A 21,297-nucleotide genomic window follows, 5' to 3' on the forward strand; every position below is an offset into this window, starting at 1 on the left:
CCCCCCAGCTTTGTGCTTTCGCTATGCCTACACCTACACACGCAGGCCCCTTTTACCATGACAGGTGGTCGGCCTCCATCACTTAGGCACAACTGGAGAAATTACTACAAAAAAACCCCCACCAACCTAGCCCTTCTTATCTTACTAGTTGTAAAGAATATTTCTTCTATTGTATAGACGACTTTCTGTATTTCACCCATCTGTAGTAACAAAACTTCTTTCCACTGTACCTAACACACATCTTGCCTGACAACACAATGAAAAAAACATTTTTTTGCCCCAGAGACTTCATAACAGGTGATTCTGGAAGCAAGGGACCAGCCACCCACCTCTGACAACTAACTTAAGGCCCTTCTCATGAGTAAAATGCTTCTGTGCTTTCCAGCAGAGGAAAAGCGGACTTCCATAAACTCTCCAGAACCCTTTCCTGTGAGGGGCCCAGATGCAGATATTTGAACTTCCTAAACAATTTGCACAAAAGAAGTTAAAAGCATTTGAAATGCCCCTGACTTAAATACTTGCTCTACATGCTGCCAATGGTTATGACTTAAGTCTTGAAGACTTGACTATGGAGTCACATTTCCTTGATCTTCCTCACTTTTTACCATCCCCAAAATATCAGTAGACATAGGGAGATGAGATTGTTTCCCTGCAGACCCAGGCTTCCTATCTATTTCAAGCACTAGCAAGCTTCCTTCATGTATACGGTAACATTTTGCATTCTCTTCTGTTGTCAGGAAGCAAGAGGAAACTGTTAAAAGCTTTGATACCTGCATTGTTTGTTAAACACCAGTGGCTGAATCTGTCTGCTCTAATTTCCTGCAGTCATGCAAAAAAAGAAATTATCTGAAGCAGTGTTAATTCCTGGCACACATGGAGCAGACCATTCCATCATCATGATGTAGACAGTAGGGTCACACAACATTCAGCACAACAGAAACAAAACATTATTTTTTCAACTTCTTCAGTCATGCTACTACCTGGTATCTGTTCAGAGAAAATACTAACCATTCAGATAAAGGGAAATTTCTTTGTCTGGAAAGCACCTAAATAAAAATTGAACTATGGCTTGTTTGTCCAGGCTTTGAATAGCTCTTTACATTAAATTCACCAACAGTGAAACACACCACGTGAACTCTGTTTTACTTCTTCTGTATCTTCTACCATGAGCAATAGCTTAGAACCTAAAATAGAAAGCTTGTTAAAGAAAGTGATAATACCAATATACTAATACCACTGTTCGTCACTGGATGTTTTCTTTTTTGATGTCTCACTTTAGGGTAAATATGACAGGCAGATAAATATATTTTAAAAACTGTTACATATTCAAAATTGTCAATGGTGTCCTGAAGCATTTCTCCTTCCCTCCTCATACAATGTCAAGATACATTACCTTCCACACACTTTAAAAAAAAACAACCACCCACCTAAGTTTTTATAAGATCATTTGGTTTCCAATTTTCTTAGCAATTATTTGCCACAGACTATATAGCATTATGGTGTACAACTTCTCGCATGTTGAAATACAGCTCTCAGTAGTAGGTAAATTGAAAAAAAATTCACTATTCCAGTCCCCACAGTTGCTACGCTTACTTGTAATAATGGACACGTTCTTATTTCTTTTGTAATTCACACTGTCCAGTTTTCGATCACCACAAGTTACAGCATTTTGTCAGGATCTCAGAATTTCCTGTATAGCAATGAGTACTATCCCATTGAACAAGTTAACAGTGCTATCCAAAAGGAAAAAGGAAAAAAAAAGAACCGCTCCATTATGTCCTTGTGCATAACAATAAAACACAGTATGGAATAACCAGAGTTTATCTGTACGTGATGTAAGGAGGTAAGAAAGTATAAATGAAGACTCCTGTGCATGCAGCAGTACTTATATCCTTTGAAGCCACTCCTTAGCAGGTGACTTTCTAGATTCATTCCCAACCCCACAGACTCAGCTGACGCCGAGTAGCCTCAGCAATCTTTCATCTCTGGCCTACATTGTCATGTGCTTTATCAGGTCTGCAAATCCACATGCAAGTGTCAAGTCAGTACAAAACAATTGCTATGTTTTCTGTTCAATTCAAATTGCTCGTTACTGTATGTATCCTCCAAAAAGGCCAGGGAGTAAATCAATCTCCTGTCAAAATTACTATTTACGCTTCATTCAAACTAGTCGTGTTATCTCTGCTACTGAGTCCCCCTAGTATCAGACAATGAGAAGTTCATGCAGAAGAGGCTCTTGAGCTAAGCATTCACTTCTTCCTGCAGACCTTTCAGCAGTTTTAGATTGCAAACTTAGTCCTATTTTAGAACTATCCGAGAGGTCTTGATACAGGCAGCAAGCATAATCATCTCATCACCCTATATGACTTTATTACATCCACATCATCTAAATTTCCTCAGCTCAACTCTGGCTAACTAATGTCTGATTAAAACCACAAAAAAGCACATTGTAACAGTTAAACACGGCACAAGAATATTTTGTATAAAGTAGAGGATCAGTTTTATTTCCAGGCATGAGAAATTTAAGACCAAATTTCCCAAGAATACAACTAATTTTAAAAAATAAATGCCATCAACTTGTGGCACCACTTTCTCCTCTCCTCATATTTTCATTGCATACATTTTTCAAGTGCAGTCAAACAGAACAGGGGTGAACAGCACAGCAACAGACAACCTAAGACCTGTAAGATATATACAGTGTTCCTACAGAGTGAGTGAAATAAACAGGGAAGTTGACCCATAAAAACTTTATAAATTTTCATCACATCTGAAGTTAACAGACAAAAGTTTACAGTACCAAAAAGGAGTATAAATTTCATTAGGCACGCTGTTAAACAGTATAGTAGGAAAAAATATAGGGCTTTGAACAAGCCATTTGAAGCACAATATAAAGGTTAAGGCATTAATGTAGGCTTGGTATCCAACCATGTTAAGGACATCTTTGGGTCAGTGGAGTTTTTCATCTGGAGGAAATATCTTCTTTACCTGCAAAGCAAGAAGCAACTTAATTATTCCTTTCCATGGAGACAATTTACTAATTGAAGACCTGGTTGTTAACCACAACTATTTCCATTCCATAAATGCACTGAGAAATGGTCAAGAACTGTAGATGATTCATCTATATGGAGCTTCAAGAATAATCTCTTCTTTCTTGCTTTCTGTTTCATTTCTGAAGTTACTGCAAGTAGTTTTAGTTACATTATAAAGCTGGTAGAACAACTATTTTTCTATAAAGTTTTCAATGCTGTTAACAGCATCCAGTCTTCTGGATGGTGGCCCTTCTTGCACTTGCATGAAGACAATTCCTGGTCCGAGAACATAGACTGTAAATTGACAAAGTTAAGGAGAAAAGGCGGCATTAGATCACATTGCTTAAAAGAGGCTACAGTAGCCCATATTTACCACAGCTACAGCAGTCTGCATGTTCTTACATATTGCCATCCAAGCCATTAACTTGATTATATAGACAAGTCATCTGATAACATCATCATCACTTGAATTGGAGGGATACTGACCAAAAAGAAAGACCAAACTTCTGTAATTTGGCATAGACCAATCAAGTCAGGTCTGTAGAAGCTCCTCACTAGAATGCAGTAGCCTTCTGTGTGCATTTTCAGCCTGCTCCATTGGTCAAGTAAAACAGGTTTGCTTAGACTATCCTCATTTTTAAATAAGATCTTCTCTCCACTCTGGGAGTTAGTATTTCATTCTCTTTAATTCTTTGCATTGTCTGTACTAACCCACCCAAACCTCAACTGAAACAGAAATGTGAGGCAGAAAAAAAAAATTACATGCACCTTGAGTGCTGGAAAAGCACATATTAAAAGCCAAAAATAACTGGTCAAACAAGAAATGGTAGCTATACTCATGGGATTCATGCAGTGTCAGAGAGATACATCCCAACTCTTTCAGATAGAATCTAATTCACAGCTCCTGTCTAGTGAGAAACTCAACAGGAGGCTCTGAGTGCAGAGACACACAACAGCGAAAGACAGGGCGCTGCAGCCTGATCAAGACAGCCACCTCCTCACCGCTCAGCTCACTCAACACTACAAGAGTAATTCAAACACGATCATGGAGAATAGCATGTCCTGTAATAGCACATTTCTAGCAAGAAAGAACATAATATTTAACAGTTATATTTGAGGATTATTATATGCTTTTACTTTTTTTAAAGCATTCTTTTTCACAAAGACAAGAACCTGCATTTTATTCCAAAACTAAGCCAATGAAATCAGATATATCAAAGGTTAAAACAAACTGCTTCATATAATACAACAGCATGCGCTATATAGGTCTCAAATTCTCCATTAGTAAGTTTAAAATGACAGCTCCTCGCAAACTTTCTGGCCACCCTAGAACGCATTAGTTCCCTCTCTTCCTTGGTACAAATTTACCTCCAGTTCTCTGGAAAATCCTTCACTGCAAGTGAAGGGGAAAGCCCCAATTCTTTCAGCAGGCGCCTAGAATCCAAGAGCTGTATCTCATCTCCAGTTTGTCCTTGCTGGTTGCAACACACAGACCATTTATCAGTCAGAAGGAAGCCCAATTTTTATATCCAAGGCACCCACTTGTCCAGATAACTACATTTCAGTTTCAGATCCCAGGCAACTGAATTATCCTATGGGATTCAGGGATCTGTATCCCTGTTACCAGAATACACTGGTATCTGTTTTAGCTAACTAATTATGTGTTAACACATAAGCAGTGAAAATGCACCTAGGCAATTCAGCTTGACTGACTTCGCTAATTACAGGCCTCTACTTGAAGCAGGGCCAAGTCTACCTTTAGCTTCTGCTTGCTGCTTAAAAGAGAAGATATGGACACATACACATGCCACAGTCTGACAACACCACAGTTCAGATGAAGCCTACTTCGAAGCCAGTGGAGCTTTGCTTCAGGGTAAATGTTCAGGATGCTTTACAGACAGCATTTAACTGAGCTATAACATCAACTGTCATCTGTCTGCTGCTATTGGACTTCTGTAAACAGACATTAAAGTAATAAACAGCAAGGGGGTAGGCAGTTAAACCTAAAAGGACAAAAAAAGCAGGTAAAAAACTAAACATGTCTAATTATGCAGTCACCAGCATAAAAACTAAAAGCTGTGGAAAGAAGCACCCATGATATCCTTCATTTGAACCTTCAACTTTAAGTGCTGCCGTTCTAGAGAAACCTGAAGTCATCACGGTACTTTTAGTGCAAGACACTATTTTTGCTGGTCATGTCAGAAAGCATGCCCAAGAACTGCAACAACAGCATTCCAATAGCACTACCCAGGTAGCAACCACCAGGCTCATCTATGATTAAAGTTGCACACAGGCTATCATTAAAAAAAAAAACCACCACAAAAACATTCACCTGTAAGCTCATGTTAGTGCTATACACTGACAGGAGATAAAGAACCATTCTAATTGCAGTTCTCACTCTGACTTCCCAGATGAATGAGGACAATTGTACATTGCCTTGGACATCAGGATAGGTCTTGGATGGAATGGTATTAAGCTTGAAGAGAGGTTTAACAATCGTTAAAGATTAGGAAATCCACTTATGCTAGGTATTAAAAGATACCCCAGCCCGATTTTTTTTTTTGGTAGGAAGAAGAAATGTACTGTTCTCCTTACAAACCCCCTGCTTACTGAACACAGCACCACATGACATGATAACAGAGAAAAATAACTGTACAGGAATTCAGTCCAAGCTTTTCACAGTATCCAGTTAAGATTAACATCCAAAATATGTTTTGTTGCAGCCTATAGAAAGAGATTTCTCCTGCAAAACAGCTAGTAATTCTGAACACACTGCTTATGCTACTGTTCAATTTCTCCTGGAGCTTTAACATACCAAATATATGAATAGATCTGATCATACTCACCTAGTCAATAAATTGCAGCAGAGGACAGACATCCTTAAGGCCAGTGAGATTTAAGATACCAGATTGTTTCATTGCTTAACTGTGGCCCAAAGAGAGGGTTGAGTTGAGCCAGAATCGCAATCAGCCAACTGCAAGACAACCCCCCCAACCCAAAAGAGAGAACATCAGCCATATTACAAAGCTTAGGATAATGGAAAGGCTTGTCCAAAGCACAAGTACCATCAAAGAAGAAAATATGATTTTCAGGAAGGTCTAGTATCAAATCAAAGTTTTACTCAAGCTCATACACAAAGACCAGATACCAGCAATGAAGAACTGGTACCAAATCATTCCGCAACTGAAACAATAAATTGTCCTGTTCAATTTAAAGCAACACAAAACCACCTGACAGCATTTCTTTTGTACTTTTCCTTTGACAGGAAAGTGTTTTGAGATATGAAACTCAGGTATTTGTGGGCTCAGAAGATAGAAACATAAGAGAGATAGACCTTTTGTCAGTGCCTTTGAAGCATCCTTTAAACAAAAACCTCCGAGAAACATACTTTCTCTCATTCGCTCTTATTTCCAGAGTATGACAACATACCCTTGCAGACATGGTATATTTTTCATCCGAGATTGAACAAAAGTGAATTTAAACCTGCCACAGAGGTCAAGAAACAGGGACCTGAAGCAAAAGGGTACAATGCCACAGGAATGCACACACCCACAAAAATTAAAAAACCCACAACAACAAAACCAATATGACAACAAACCCCAGATCATCAGCAACAGCAGCCTTGTTATCAGAGCAGTTCACAAACTAACACTGCAAAAGCCATAGCCAGAACAGAGAACAAGAGGAATGTAGTTTGTGGAAAATATCCAGGAAAGCGAAACAGAAATAAATATTCCACTGTTAAAAGATATTTGCTTTGTAAATATTACAAGATTCAGAAAAAGCAATGGATGCTTCCATGGATTTAAATCTATGTTAAATACTAACTATATAAACACATTTAGTGAACACACTGGCTCATCTGTCTGCTATTTCTAGAATGCTTTGTAAGGAGGAGAAAAAGCAGAGCAGCTTTGTAATGGGAGCTGCCACAAATGTATCAGAGTGCTTAGGCAGTCATGGAAAATTCCACAGAAACCTTGATGCTTTGACCAGCAAACGAAGTGCAGGTCTGCTGTAAAATGGCTAGAACAGCCAGGGGCAAAAGATGTGGGCCAGACTTAAAGAAAACACATCAGTCCTCTTAAAATTTACAAATATTTATTTTCAATGCCACTTTCAGTTTTGCACAAAGAAGTACTCTACTTAAAATGATGTGCTGAGCCCGCAGCAGTCTATCAGTCATGCAAGCCATGAAATATGTAGCAGGCTCTACAAAGCAATTAAAACATCAGCAAGACACCACCAAGAAGAGCCAATAACTTTTAGGTTGACATGTTTCTACTTTGTGTTTTGAAACCATGTTAATCATTATGTTAAATTTACTTACAGGAAAAGCAAATTAGCTCTTAAAAATACCACAGAATTTGTGTTGCAAGGGTTAATTTTCAGATACAAAAGACAGACAGAAGGGGTACCAGAGCACTGTACCATCTGCCTTTAGTATTCTGAAGTAACAGAAGTGGGAGGAGGGCAGGAACACTGTTAAAGCACATTATTCTCTTTCTCACTGTACAGAAGGAAGGAACTCTATGCACAAATATCTCACCTCTCTATGCTTCCTGAGTTCAGACCCAGCATGGCTGTGAATTAAATGAGCTGGAAGCACATTCAAAATATTTACGTGTCCCAGCTGTACAACCCTGCTTTCAGCAAGCACTGTGCAGTTTTCAAAAGCTATTTGTTGGGACCATGCTGGATACCCAAGCTCCGAGCCATAGTGGCATTACAGGTCAATAGTATATTCCTCCTCCCTGCTCTGCTAGGGCCTAATAATTTAAAACAGTAGTTAGGCACTGAATTCTACGACTCCCTTACATTCAAGACAAGTCATGAAAAAGCTTTTCCCACATTTCGCTTAAGCAATGCTGCTTTATTCAATAATCTATCATGACAACGCAAAACAAAACGCAGCATTCAAAGTAAAACAAAGCAAGCCTCTGTATCCAACGTATAATGTTCTAGAGTTGCTAAAATCAGGTATGGCATTCAAGCCACCCACAGGTCCTTAAATTCTACCAGATACCACTTACAACAGTTAGTGTTAATTATCCAGCTCAGACAAGGAAATTAAAGTCCCTTATGTTCTACTGGAAAGATTTTTTAAAAGGTCTTTCTACCATAACTGCCATCTGTCTATGCTGCATATTACAAATTAAGGTCCTGCTATCTCTGTTTAAATGTCAATTTGGGCAACCATATTTTAATCCTTTTAGAATCAGTAGCAAATAACACAATTTTTTAAGCACCCTGTCCTCTGTTAGTAGAATATCATGGTACTGTTTCAGGAACTGCTTTGTAAACAGCAAAATAGATTTAGACTTTGACAGTACCTTACAACATGGTGTAACCTATAATTTCTGCAGCAGTAACTCCTTATACTTTGCCTTACATTTTATCAGGTTCCTGAGGCTCGTGTATTCTCCTTCAAAAAGCTGCTCAGTACAATATCTGTACACAAATTATGCACTTACCTATGCAAAAATTTTCCACAGAACAACCAAGTTAACACCATGTGATCAATACTGTTATTCAAAATGATCAGTGTTAAATCTAAAGACAGAAGAAGCAGCTTTAAGTTGAAATGTGATTGACTTCAAATTTAGTTAGCACAAATTCAGTTTGATGCAATTCAATTTGTCAATCAAGTGGTGTTTAATGAAGACAGGAATTTTTTTTTCCCTATTTTCAACTGGAAAGGTAACTCAAAGAGTATGAAAGTAGGTCTAGCAGAGTTCTAAACAACTCTACAAAGAAGCAGATAACAGCACCAGCCACCTACTAAGGACACACAGATACAGAAGACCACAGCTGGGACAACACAAGTTATTTTAACTCTAACATATCCAACGAAGAATCCTCAGAAACCATTCTTTCAGGCTTTCTTCAAGACTGGTATGAAAAATTAGTCTCTTTCTTTAGTCATCAAAATTAAGGTCTGAAATTTTTTCAATGCCTCCCCAAAAAAAGGAAAAGGATATGGGAAGAACAAACTTACATACGTTTGAATAAAACAGAGGAAATAAAGGTTGGACCAGATGATTTTGAGGTCCTTTCCAACCAGGGCTGTTCTATGATTTTTATACAGAATTCATGGGGAGAAAACAAAACGACTGATGAGGCAAGTTCTATCTTGGAACACGAGGAGAAAAATCTGCTTTTTGTTGTGTTCTGGCAAGCAGACACTATGTATGTAATTTATGTGGTTGGGTATAACTAGTGATGATTTAAAACATAGTAAGGTTTTGCTGCTTCTTTTTCAAGGTGTAATTGGAGAAAACCAAAGGGAATACAGAAAACAAATTAGAGCCCACAAGATTACAAAAGAACCCCTGTCACTACATATGCAAGAACAGATTATAAATCATGTTAATGACATTAGATTTATAGTAGGTCTGTTTCAGTACAAAAGTCACTAACCTTACAAGTGAAACACCACTGTACATTTGAAGAGTTCACAGCATTAAGTCGAAGTTAAGAAATTTTACAACAAATACATTCCACATCATAATCCAGAGGATTCTGCAGATGCCACATGGCCTCAACTTCAAGGAAACTGCCCTTCTTCAAATAAAGAAAAAACCCCAGAAGCTTAAAGGATTTTAGAAGAGTAAGACATTATTTCTGTTAAAATACAGAGTGGGAAAAAACTTTAAACTTAAACAAAACAAAACCCACCCCACACCCCCAAAAAACCCCAATTTACTGTAACCTAAACACAGTAACCTAGTAAAAATGAGCATCCAGTTGCCCTTTCTTAGCCAAGCATTTGGGACCCACCACAAGATTGGGCTGCTACATACTTTATGTGCAGGCAAGGAGGCCTTCATAGCACTGAAATTTCCAAATTTCAATCCAAATTCAAGTTGCTGGCACTACAAAGCTCTTCTCAAGTTTCTACATCTGCTCAGCAAACTTTAATTGAAAAAACTGTCATAGATACAAAACATAGAACCAAGTTTGCTATACTTTTACAATCATCCAGAAGAATTATTTCTTAAGACTTCACATGTCAAATACTCTGAATAATAATAATAAAAAATAGGCCTCACCTGTATAAAATCTAAAGATCACATTATTAAACTAGATCAAACCCGCATAAGCCTGTGCCACAGGCCAATCCAACATGGAACCAAACAGGCCCCTCCTGGAACATGCTGACACAGATAATATGGCTTTTGGCTGCCAGTTCTTAAGAACGAGCCTTAAGATTAGAGATGCATTTCTCTGAATATTCATGTTGAGATCTACTTAACGGAGATCTACTAAGCTCCTTAGAGTAGCATAAATAATGTCTAAATTCTTCAGGAAAGTATGAATACTACTCAGGTTCAAGTGGAATTCTGAATAATGATTTTTTTACAAGTTAACCCTAAAGATCTAACCAACCTTTTACCAATTTACTCTCCATAACAAATTCTTCCCAAACACCTTTCAAAGTTATTTCTGCATAGCACTTTCTTTGACAAGATCAGTCTCTACAGTCTTAAAAAAAAAAAAAAAAAGAGAGTGATAGAAAACAATAATCATGCTTTCTCTTGTGGACAGCTGGCTTACCTCTTGACAAAAAGAAAAACAACCCACAGGGTATGAGGAGTCCCTCAACAAGTCATTTTGTTATTTCTACTAATTCTTTTACAGCAAAAAAGGCAGCCTCAAAATATACTGTGCATTTAAAAAGAAACAGTCTTAATATATCAAAGCATCACAAATTTGTCACAAAAATTATGTCATATATCAAAAAACCCCACGTATAAGGTTTTCCACCCACTGCTCTACCAGATTTTGAGAATATATTCAACCAAACTAAGTAAAGCAAAACTCATCAGTAGGTTTAAATTAGTATCACCTTAGAAATAAATGTAAGGGTATAAAGAGTGAAAAAGGCAAAAATTCATTACTCTACTGTGAATCAGAAAAATTCTAGAATTGACAAACTGCCATTACACTTTTGAGCAAATAAGCCAGTGAACTGGAAAGAAGTAATACCAAGTCAATGCAGACTACTATTCAACAGTTATGTGGCAGAAGACAACAAGAGGAATTCAGGTGTGTTTTAATTCAGTATCCACCAACAGGAAAATGTTTTCTTTAGCAGCTGAAGGCCTTTAGAACTAAGAATTCTAAGAGGTGTCAAAGAATACATGTGGCTAAATCTCTGTGACATTTGAAAAGCTTCTTCCCAAATGTCTTGAAGATATAAAAAAGGAACTTTTGATTACATCAGAACTGTGCCTTGATTAAGAGGCAAGACATTATTTATACTTACAACAGGTAGCAGCAAACAGCACATGTCACCAGCATTGTGTTGATAACACTGCAAAAAGGAAGGAGAGAAACAGCTGATTAGGTGTCATATTATGACTGACCACAAGATATATCGGAAACCCCCCCCAGCAAACAAGAAGGAGTTCAGCTTTGATCATATGGAAGGTGACTCAACATGAGCATTCTAACTTCTTCCAGCTGAGTAAGTTGCAGAGGCACAGCTCAGACTCTGCAAAAGAACCAACACAGCTCTGGCAAACAGAAGTATACAGCTGTATTCAACAAAAATCACACCCAAGAGGAGGAAAATCTTATGCAGTCAGTGTCCTTGCTCCATTTCACAGTCACTTCTACCAGCAAGTTAGTAAATTACCAAAGCTGGATGTTCTAATGCTAGCAGTAAACAATAAACATTTTTCCATTTGCAAAATTCTGCTTACAGAAAATTTCAGTATCAAAATATAGCTTAGTTTTATATCATGAATGAGGGTTTTGCAAATCGAATACAAAATAAAACCTCAAAGCCACATGAAATTCTGTAGGATAAGATTTTCCTTTCTTGCTGAAAGAAAACTGTGTCAGAAACCATAGTTAAGCTGAAAAGCAGCAAGAACCAAACAGCTCTTGAAATTGAAAATGGCAAAACTGCAGCTATACACACATGATTTTGAAATAGGAAGAAAGGAAATGAAATTTTCTAACAGTAAGCAATCTATGCAGCTCATGGAACTTAGTAGCAAAGCGGAGGGCTATTTTTCTTTCTTTTTTTTTTTAATTACAAAAAGGGATTTCCCTCTATGTATTCCCCCCTGCGAAACAGAGTAACAAAAACTCATGCTAGGTCAGTAACTTCCAACCCTTTTGTGACATGGGTAACATTCAATATTTTTTATCTATCAATACACACCCACCTTATCAATTTTCAAGTGAATGCTACAAAGCTAACATAGCCTGGATTAAGCTTCAGGAACCCCTCCTTTCCAGGGAGTCCCAGAGCAATTGTTCGGGAGTTTTAACCGATGCAACATGAATTCTTAGGTCAGTTGAAGTTTGCATTGGTTTCTTTTGTTACAAAAATAACAGTCCTATTCAGAAGCAGGCTTTGGGTAGAGGTTTTTTTGGTTTGGTTTTTTTTTTTTTTTAAGATGATGAGAAGTTAACAGACTACACAGTGTTACTATAGACATACTATAGAATCAGAACACAGCAGTGCTCTAGTCATATATGTTAAACAATCTCATTTTGGAATAATGACAGAACATCTGTTGGTGACCCACGTACTTCCCACATACTTCAAGGACACGCATGGAAGACGTATTTCCAAGGTATTTCTGAGGACAGGCACAAAACACACCTCAGGTTTGAAATTGAGGCAGTAAATATCAGAGCTAAATAGAACTTGAGGAAAATTCCTCCAAGTTTAGATAAACAACTAAGAGAAAAGACAGTTGGTACCTGTGGAGTAGAGGGGATGTCAGAGAGAGGAAGAGAGATTAAGAAGTCATTATCTCCTAGGGAAAAGAGAAAGACAAAAACTTGTCTAATTTTTAATCTGAGCAGCTACGATCACTGAAAGAACAATGTCTCTGCTTAGATGCCCTGCTTCTGTCCTCAAGCCACCACAGCTACAAGGCCACTAGCATACATTTAAGCACAGAACGGAGATGTACTACAGCAATTTTTCAGTCTCATCCAGCGTGAAACTAGAGGATGGTGGAATAAGTTAGAGGAGATCAAGTAAGAAAAGAAATAGGAAGTTATTGCTCAAACACCATTTAACTTAACAACAGACCTCCTTGCCAGAGGACGCTGCGTATACAGAAGTTTACAGGGCTTGAGGGGAAAACTCAGAACCGTGACGGATTATTAAGGCACGGAGACACCGCTCCTGGCTCCGGCCCCACGCTCAGGAAGCCTCACAGGCGTTTGCTCCGGCCTTCCGCCGCTGCCTGGATCTCGGCTGGCACATGCGCTGGGCCCGCCCGCCCGCCCTCCGCTCTGCGCCACTACGGCGACGAGGAGCCCGCAGGACTACTGCGGCGGGAGGCGCCGGCTCCGGGCCTGGCGGAGCAGCGAGCGCGGCACATACGGCGCTGCAGGGCGCCGCGGCGGCCGCCGCCGGGGGAAAGGGGAACTCGAGAGAGCCGGAGCCGCAAGGCCGCTGCTGCCCGGCAGGCCCGCAAGGGCATGGCGCACCTCTGCCAGGCCGCCGCCGCCGCCGCCTCGGGGCATCGGGCCCGCCTCCGCCGGGGGCCTCCCCACGCACTCCCCCCCCATGCCTGAGAGGAGAGAAGAGGAGAGAAGGGAAGGGAAGGGCCCCGCCGACCCCCTCAGAGCGGCCCCGGCCTCCTGCCGCCCCCCGGTCACTCACCCGCGGTTAGGCCCCTTGGGTACGAGCCACGGCAGGACGCCGCCGACCACCCCCCAGAAAACGCTCATGACGATGATAGGCACCGTCAGGCCACCGTACGCCATGGCCGGGCTGGCGGGGGCGGCGGCGGAGGGACGCTGCTCGGTCCGACCCGACCCGGCGCGGCACCTCCCCTCCCCTCCCCTCCCCTCCCCTCCCCTCCCCTTCCTCACGGCCGGCCGCAACGCCCCACCCCGCCGCGTCCGCCAATCAGCGCCCGCCACGTCACCGGAGCCCGGCGGGCGGTGGCGCACCTGGCAACGCGACGGGCGCGAGCGCTTGGCCCCGCCCCCTGTGCTGGAGGGGCCGAGCTGCCCTTGGGCCGGCGGCCGGGCCCGCGTCCTGCGCTGGCCTCCGTGTAATGAACGGGCCCCGGCGTCACTGAAGAAAAGGGGGGAGAATAAACAAGCGTTCGGGGCAGGGGCGGAGCGCCCTTGGGGGTACGGGCTGGTTTTGAGCTCATCACACTGGCAAGGCGGAGACGGCTCCCGCGGGAGCGCGTGCCGCGCTCCTGCATCAGCTCAGCAGCCGACAAGGTCCCCGGAGCGCAGCGAAGGCCAACCCCAAGGACTTCCCGGTGCATTGACTCCAGCTGAAGAAAAATCCTACCGAGCAGCATGTGTGCGTGCATGAACCCTGAGGGACAAAACCTCTGCACCTACGCAAAAGCAGCGACGTTCACAGCCCGCCTTGTAAAGCAGCCTTCGTATTAATGCCTGTGAATGACTTCAAAGGTGCCAATGTAATTTTCCTTGATTCTCAGCATCCCATTTTTCAGACTGCCGTGTGGTTCAGGCGAGAGACGAATTTCTTTCCCTCTGTATCAGTGATTAGGGGGCCATTCACTGAGCCAGTAAATTGCCTTAATTGCAGGGCTGTTTTCAACACACTGCAGCAGCTCTCAATTACATATGCATAAAGCATTAAAAACCTAATTTCCCCTTACAGAAAAGTTAATCCAAAATAGTGTTAGCAGCAGCACAGAGACCACCTTCACTCCTATCCTTTCCGAACCAGACAGCTCTGCCTTACAAGCACTGCTGAGGTAAGCCCCCTGTCCCCAAGCTCTAGCCCTCAGCACAAGAAGGACATGGAGCTGTTGGAGCGAGTCCAGAGGAGGGCCACAAAAATTATCTGAGGGCTGGAGCACCTCTCCTACAAGGACAGGCTGAGAGAGCTGGGGTTGTTCAGCCTGGAGAAGAGAAGACTGCAGGGAGACCTTATAGCAGCCTTCCAGTACTTAAGGGGGGGCCTACAGGAAAGACAGGGACAGACTTTTTAGCAAGGCCTGTTGTGACAGAACAAGGAGCAATGGTTTTAAACTAAGGGAGGGCAGATTTAGACTGGATTTAAGAAAGAAATTTTTTACCATGAGGGTGGTGAGGCACTGGAACAGGTTGCCCAGAGAGGTAGTGGAGGCCCCATCCCTGGAAACATTCAAGGTCAGGTTGGATGGGGCTCTAAGCAACCTGGTCTAGTTGAAGATGTCCCTGCTCTTGCAGGGGGGTTGGACTAGATGACCTGTAAAGGTCCCTTCCAGTCCAAAGCATTCCATGATTCTATGATTAATGCAAGACTGCCAGATGTACTCAGCAAGTTCAGTGCTGTTTGGCCACAACACGCCTGGTGAACCTCTAAAATGTCATCCTTTACTGTCAAATTCCTAAGACTGTTGAAAAAATGTAATTTAAGAGGATTACAGAAAGAGATTCATGGCCGGAAATAGCTTACTTCAAATGTCTGATAAAATATTAAATATATACAGTGCACAGAATGAACATGTTCATTTAAAACCATGAACACATCTAAGTAAGTGTTAAGGATCAGTGGAAGAGAGAGAAGTACAGCAGTCACTAGATGCATGTTTTCAGAACTGCACTACTCTTTCTAACCTTGGTTGAGACATTCCTTTATGGGGAAAAAGTCTTTCATTTTCTTAAAAGTAAAAAAAGGTATAAAAAGCTTTTTAATTTAGTGGAAGTATTTTTTACACAGCCAACATAAAACACGACAATGACTATTTAAATGCTAACCAGACACACCGTATCAAGACTCTCCAAAGGAGAAGACACAACAATAGGTTTAATTTTAGCACTTCTTTAATGGTGTCAAACAGGAAACCATCTATTCTTGCATCTTTTCGATCGTTTCTTCCTTGTATTTGCCCTTCTCCTTGCCAACCTGGCGAGATTTTGCTTTACGCTCCAAGATCTTTTTGCGATCTTTGTCCAGTTTTAGCCTAGTGATCACCACCTAGAGAAAAGGACAAAGACTTTAGTGTCTCTTCAGCGTTAAAAGTACAGCAACCTGACAGAACTGTGGTAACAGAGCACAGCCCAGGAAGATCAACTCTGGCACACAGGTGTTATTTCCATGGACTATCTCAGTTGGTTTGAGTAGAACCGAGGTATGGAATTGCCTCCGCATTTCACAATTTTCTCAGGTACAGCTAGGTATCAGAGTATACGGACAGTTGCTTCAATGCACAGCCAAAACATCTGCACAAACTGAACAGCAGCCAAATTTCTATTTATCTACATAATAAAATAATTACTTTGAAATAAATCTAATTTCCATTATGCTGCTCAAACATGATGGATACTACATCCATTTGAAACACACCATGTAGCTGATCCCACCACCACAAAGGCAAGTAATGGATCTCTATTTTAACATCTCCATGTTTTAAACAGTATTACCTCAATTTTGGAACACTGGAAAACCATGTTGCTGCTGCTGGCCACTATCACATCATTGCTGTACCCTTCAGAATAGCCAATGCAGCTGGCTAAGCTACAGGCAACGGTAAAAGTCCATGCACCATAGTGCTTCGTATAAAGATACTTTAAAGAACACATCTGCTATTGAAGAGTTGCTATGTGCCCAGGCAATTATCAAGTATTACTAACACGGACACACAAAAGGTAAACTGCGCAGACCATTTCCTGCCACAGCCTTAATGGTATTTCTAACAAAGCAGCAGCAAACTGAAGCTCTGATTTTCAGCCCATAAGCAGCCTTCAGTGCTCTTTGTGCCCCCTCAAACAGGCAAAGAAATAAATGTGTTGGTATTACTGAAAGGAGTACTTTAAAAATACAACTGACGATCAAATCCTAGAAAAACCACATAGGCTGCAGCTGGGCTGCACGCTCCTCCTCAGTTCCATTGTGCATTTAGGTCTCTGTTAATTTTAATTAATTCCTACCTCTTTACCTAGGAGAGGTAGAAACTTTTCATCCACCCCACTGCAAGTTTGCAATAAACAAAACATTCTTCTGTTCCTTTTGCATTAATAACCAGAATCTTTATGCAAAGCTTTATCAAGGTCCAATTCCCCATTAAAGGAAAGTTTCGAAGAAATACAGGACCAGCACAAAATTAAATTTCTTTCACTGCTATTTACCACACAAGTAGTATGCACGCTGGCTCCATTGCAATGTCACCTTGTCCATCAAATGTTATTACTGCACACAAGTCATTATGTTGTTTTGGAATAATTCTGCTCTCCCTCTGCTGAACATACCAACCATTCAGACCAGAAAACCTGTTACAACTGGATTTCTTCCACCAACACTTCAGTACATGTGCCCACACAGCAAGGCTGAAGCAGACTAATTTCATCTGCTTCAAACCAGGTTTTGGCTAGTTGTTCTGTTTAGTTTGAAATGCTTTCCTATTATGATTTAAACGGGCTTTGCCTGGTTTTCACGAACTCTAAACATTGTAAATCACTTCAGGCTAAAACCAGATTCAGAGAACTTAGTTCACAATAGCCCACAAGAACAAATCATGATTCTGAGCATCTGTCTAAACATTTCTAGCAGCTCCTTAACCAGTGCAAATACCACATAGCAAAGATGAAGGATTGCTCTAAACCATCTGTTTTGTGTTTTTAAAAACACCAAGCTCTTCAAAAAAGTATTTTAGCAAGACTCTCAAGTCTCTAGCAGCTTCTCCACCAAATAAGCCCTAGAAAAATTGAGGAGTTCTTGGTTTCAACTGTCGCTTCTCTACTATCATGACACCGTAACATCTCCTTGTTTATTGCTCCCCCAATGCTGTAGTATCTCAATCCATTATTCCATGTGCCATAACAAGGTTCTACTCATGTCAGTAGCCGTGTCTTCATTTGCCAAGAAGGTCTCCTCATGCATTTCAGATCTCACTTCATGCACCATACCTTGCTGGGATGGATCCCCACGTGGACAGTTGTGCCATTAGCCTTCTCACGCTGAACACGTTCAATATAGATGACGTATTTTTTTCTGTACACCTGGACTACCTTGCCGATCTGCTGTCCTTTGTAGTGTCCCCGGACAACCTAAACAAGAACATAAGAAACACGCTGTCCCATACTTCAAAACCACCCCTTAAACAATTACCAGATCTTAAGGAACACCAATTATCCCAACAGAAAACCAGAGCTGCCCAGGCTGAAATCCCAACTCTGCTCTTTGTATACGCATACCACAAAGACATCAATTACTGGACAATTTCTGCAATCACTAAAATGAAAAATATAATTGATCAGAACCGTACTTTCCCCTCATTTTCCCTGCAGTAAACCCTAATGAAGGAACTCTGTAACTCTTCAACCAGAAGGCTAACAGTCAACTTCAATAGTTTTTCATCTTAGTTTTTCACCTATCGTTGCATTTTATATAAAAAAAGCCACTTAAATTGGATTCATTTCTAAACTGATCTCTCAAATATCACAGGTAGCAAATAGTCTATAAAAAAAGAAACAATTCTTTGTTTTGCACTTTATTGTTAAAAGCCTTTAATCCAGCGTGATAATCAATGCATGTAACTAAAGTGCAGTAAAGCTGCCAGCACACTTGTGTTCCTTGTATTTTCCTTGTCAATGACGTGACCTCAAGAAACACTCAACAGGCCAAGTCTATGACTACATTAACTTGTATTTTTTCTGCAAGACTCATGGCAAAGCTCCAGCATCAATCTGCATTTGTCTAGGCCTTCCCTTTTGCACAGGCTGTACATGAAAACCAAAACACAGACAGAAGTTCACGTGCGACACTACAACTTAAAAGACAGACAGCGCAGCTACCTGGACTTCATCATCCTTTCGAATGGGCATAGAGCGGACATTATATTTCTGCCGCAACTCCTTGGAGAGCGGGGAGGACATTATTTTTCTTCGAATGTGAGAAGGTGCATTGAAGTGTCGTTTGCGGTTCTTGCTGCGGTCTGAGGTCACAAATGGATTGAACTTCATTTTGGCTGCATAAAGAAAAACAATGGTTTGAGAGATGCTTGTAACTCATACACAGTGCGCTTTGTGACCCACCCACACTAAGTATGCTAGCACATAAAAAAAGCAATTTTAACTATTTTTAATCCCACCCCCAGTTAATATACCCTTACAAACTGGCCTTCAAATAAGGTTTAAGCCTCTTCCCTTATTGACAATGGCCCTGTGACTGACAAGTGTGCTACACACATGCACATCAGACCATTCTTTCCAATCCAAAGTTCACAGTTCTCAGAAGTCAGGACACCTGATTGACTAGCCTTAATTTTGCACTGTAGTATACCTTGCCTTCGTTTATAAAGTAAACATATATTTTGGACTCACAGAGACAGGAAACTCATACTGCTTATCTCCAATAAGGCACACCATCAGACTGGCGCATGTAACAGATTTGTAAATCCAGGATACTTTTGGCCTTCCCTAAATCTTAACAATTGCACTGCAAGGTTGTCTGTCATGGCACAATTCATCCTGACCGACAAAGGCAGGTGCCTTGAATGATGCTTTTGCTCAACTCTGCAACTTTCAAGTACTCCGCACTTGCACTTCCTGTGCACACTAGCCTGGGCTGTATGACAAGTCAGAGCGTGCTGCAAATCAAAACACCATACGCTGCCGCAGCTGTATTAACCGAATAATCCACCATCAAACAACCGACCAAAGGAGCGTGAGCTCTACCTGGAGTCTGAGCTCCCAACGGCACACCCGAACACAGCTCCAGGGCAGGCTTGCCCCACCAGACACCCCTGCAGCAAGACTCTAGGGCCAGGCCCCCACACCAGCTTGCCCACTGCCTCTGCCCGACCCAGGAACGCCAGCAGCGCCCTCACTCTCGGGGCACACCCGCCTCGGGGCCGCCGAGCCCGGGCCAAGCCAACCCAACCCCGCTCCCCTCCCCAGGCAGCGAGCAGCCCCTTCCCGCGCGAAGAGGGCCTGGGCCGCGCTGCCCCAGAGCTCCGGGAGCGGCCGCGGCAGCAGGGCCCGAGGCGACCGAGCCTCTTCCCGACCCCCGCCCGCTTCCCCGAACAGGCCCCGCCGGGCACGCCGCGAGAGCCTCGCCGCGTCGCGACCACAGGGTCGCCCCGCGCAGGATGGCGGCGGATGGGGACAGGCCGGGCCGGGCCGCGCCGCCCTTACCCCGCTGCTGCCGCTGCGACGGTCGCCCGGAAAGAGGAACGCGACGCGCTTCCGCTTCCCTAAGCGGCCGCCGGGATCTCGCGAGATCCTGCGCGCGGAGCTGGGGCCACCTGCGCCCCCTGGCGGCCAGCGGCCACAGGTGCACCGGGGCGGGGCGGGGCGGGGCGGGGCAGGCGCCCACCGGGCGTCACCCCCCGGGCACCCTCCCTTTCACAGAATCGTGTAGATTGGAAAAGACCTTTAAGATCATCGAGTCCAACCGTAAACCTAACACTACCAAGACCACCACTACACCATGTCCCTAAGCACCTCATCCAAACGTCCTTTAAATACCTCCAGGGATGGCGACTCAACCACTTCCCTGGGCAGCCTGTTCCAATGCCTGACCACCCTTTCAGTGAAGTAAAATTTCCTAATAACTTCACCTTTCACCGTGCCCAAAGTCAGAGCTGTGTAGCAGCAGCTACTTCCCTCCCTGGCCAGCCCCTTCCCAAACGGGGGTAAAACCAGAGAAACCTCCGACCAGCTCCCTCCTCCCCAGCCCAGCTCAGAAAGCCCATATCCCTCAGCCAAAAGAGAGACCAGCTTCCTGGGGCCTCTGCCAAGTTCCCATTCCTCAGCCCCGACCCTGCTCCTGTGCCTGTGTGTACTGTCACCCCCGTCCCCACCTCCATGAACTAACTTACCTGCACAAACTGCTTGCACTTCAGGTAGATTTGGTGCTATTACATCTTTTCAGGACATAGATTAATTTATTCTCAAGGAAAACTATTTATGGCAGAACGTGTTGGTGGTAGAAATGGACCAGTCAGTGGGGTGAGAAGCGGTACAGACACTTGATGGGGTTTTGGTTTATAAAGATAGGCTGGAAAAGTTTCCAGACTGTTGAGTTGCAGCAGGCTGAGAGCTGGACAAATGCCTTTCCCAGTGCCTTTACTCATCTTTTACGCAGAGTAAGGAACCTTCAGCACCACCCTGTCACTTCTGGAAATCCGAGCTCCAGTCTGTACTTGAGGTTAATTGGAAGTGGGTAGGATCTCCTCTTTCATGAAGATGATGTACAGCAGACACCAATGTAAGTAAGCAATACCAGAACTTAAAAGGAATTGGTTTCTTAATATTGTGCAGATATATAGTGCCCAAATTCACTATGTTGTAACCCTTTACTATTTAATCTTTA

The 21,297-nt window shown here is 42.4% G+C and overlaps 2 protein-coding genes across 3 annotated transcripts; both read right to left on the bottom strand.

The window, feature by feature from the left end:
• Positions 1-2,476: 2,476 nt before the first annotated feature.
• ATP6V0E1 (ATPase H+ transporting V0 subunit e1) lies at positions 2,477-13,858 on the bottom strand. 2 transcript variants are annotated; one of them, XM_075509731.1, is made up of 4 exons: positions 13,669-13,856; positions 11,299-11,346; positions 5,876-6,003; positions 2,477-2,985 (listed from the first exon to the last, which is right to left on the bottom strand). In XM_075509731.1, exons 1-3 carry the CDS (start codon positions 13,770-13,772, stop codon positions 5,910-5,912), a joined length of 246 nt encoding a protein of 81 aa, XP_075365846.1. In that variant the 5' UTR covers positions 13,773-13,856; the 3' UTR covers positions 2,477-2,985; positions 5,876-5,909. The 2 variants fall into 2 exon arrangements, with proteins under 2 accessions (XP_075365846.1, XP_075365847.1); XM_075509732.1 differs by lacking the exon at positions 2,477-2,985 and adding an exon at positions 2,992-3,323 and having other exon boundaries at positions 13,669-13,858.
• A 1,930-nt stretch (positions 13,859-15,788) lies between these two features.
• On the bottom strand, positions 15,789-20,239 carry RPL26L1 (ribosomal protein L26 like 1). The gene is made up of 4 exons (XM_075509780.1): positions 20,118-20,239; positions 18,777-18,949; positions 17,889-18,029; positions 15,789-15,960 (listed from the first exon to the last, which is right to left on the bottom strand). Exons 2-4 carry the CDS (start codon positions 18,942-18,944, stop codon positions 15,832-15,834), a joined length of 438 nt encoding a protein of 145 aa, XP_075365895.1. The 5' UTR covers positions 18,945-18,949; positions 20,118-20,239; the 3' UTR covers positions 15,789-15,831.
• Positions 20,240-21,297: the final 1,058 nt, after the last annotated feature.

This window comes from Mycteria americana, chromosome 8, assembly GCF_035582795.1.
Source record: "Mycteria americana isolate JAX WOST 10 ecotype Jacksonville Zoo and Gardens chromosome 8, USCA_MyAme_1.0, whole genome shotgun sequence".
Lineage (NCBI taxonomy): Eukaryota > Metazoa > Chordata > Aves > Ciconiiformes > Ciconiidae > Mycteria > Mycteria americana.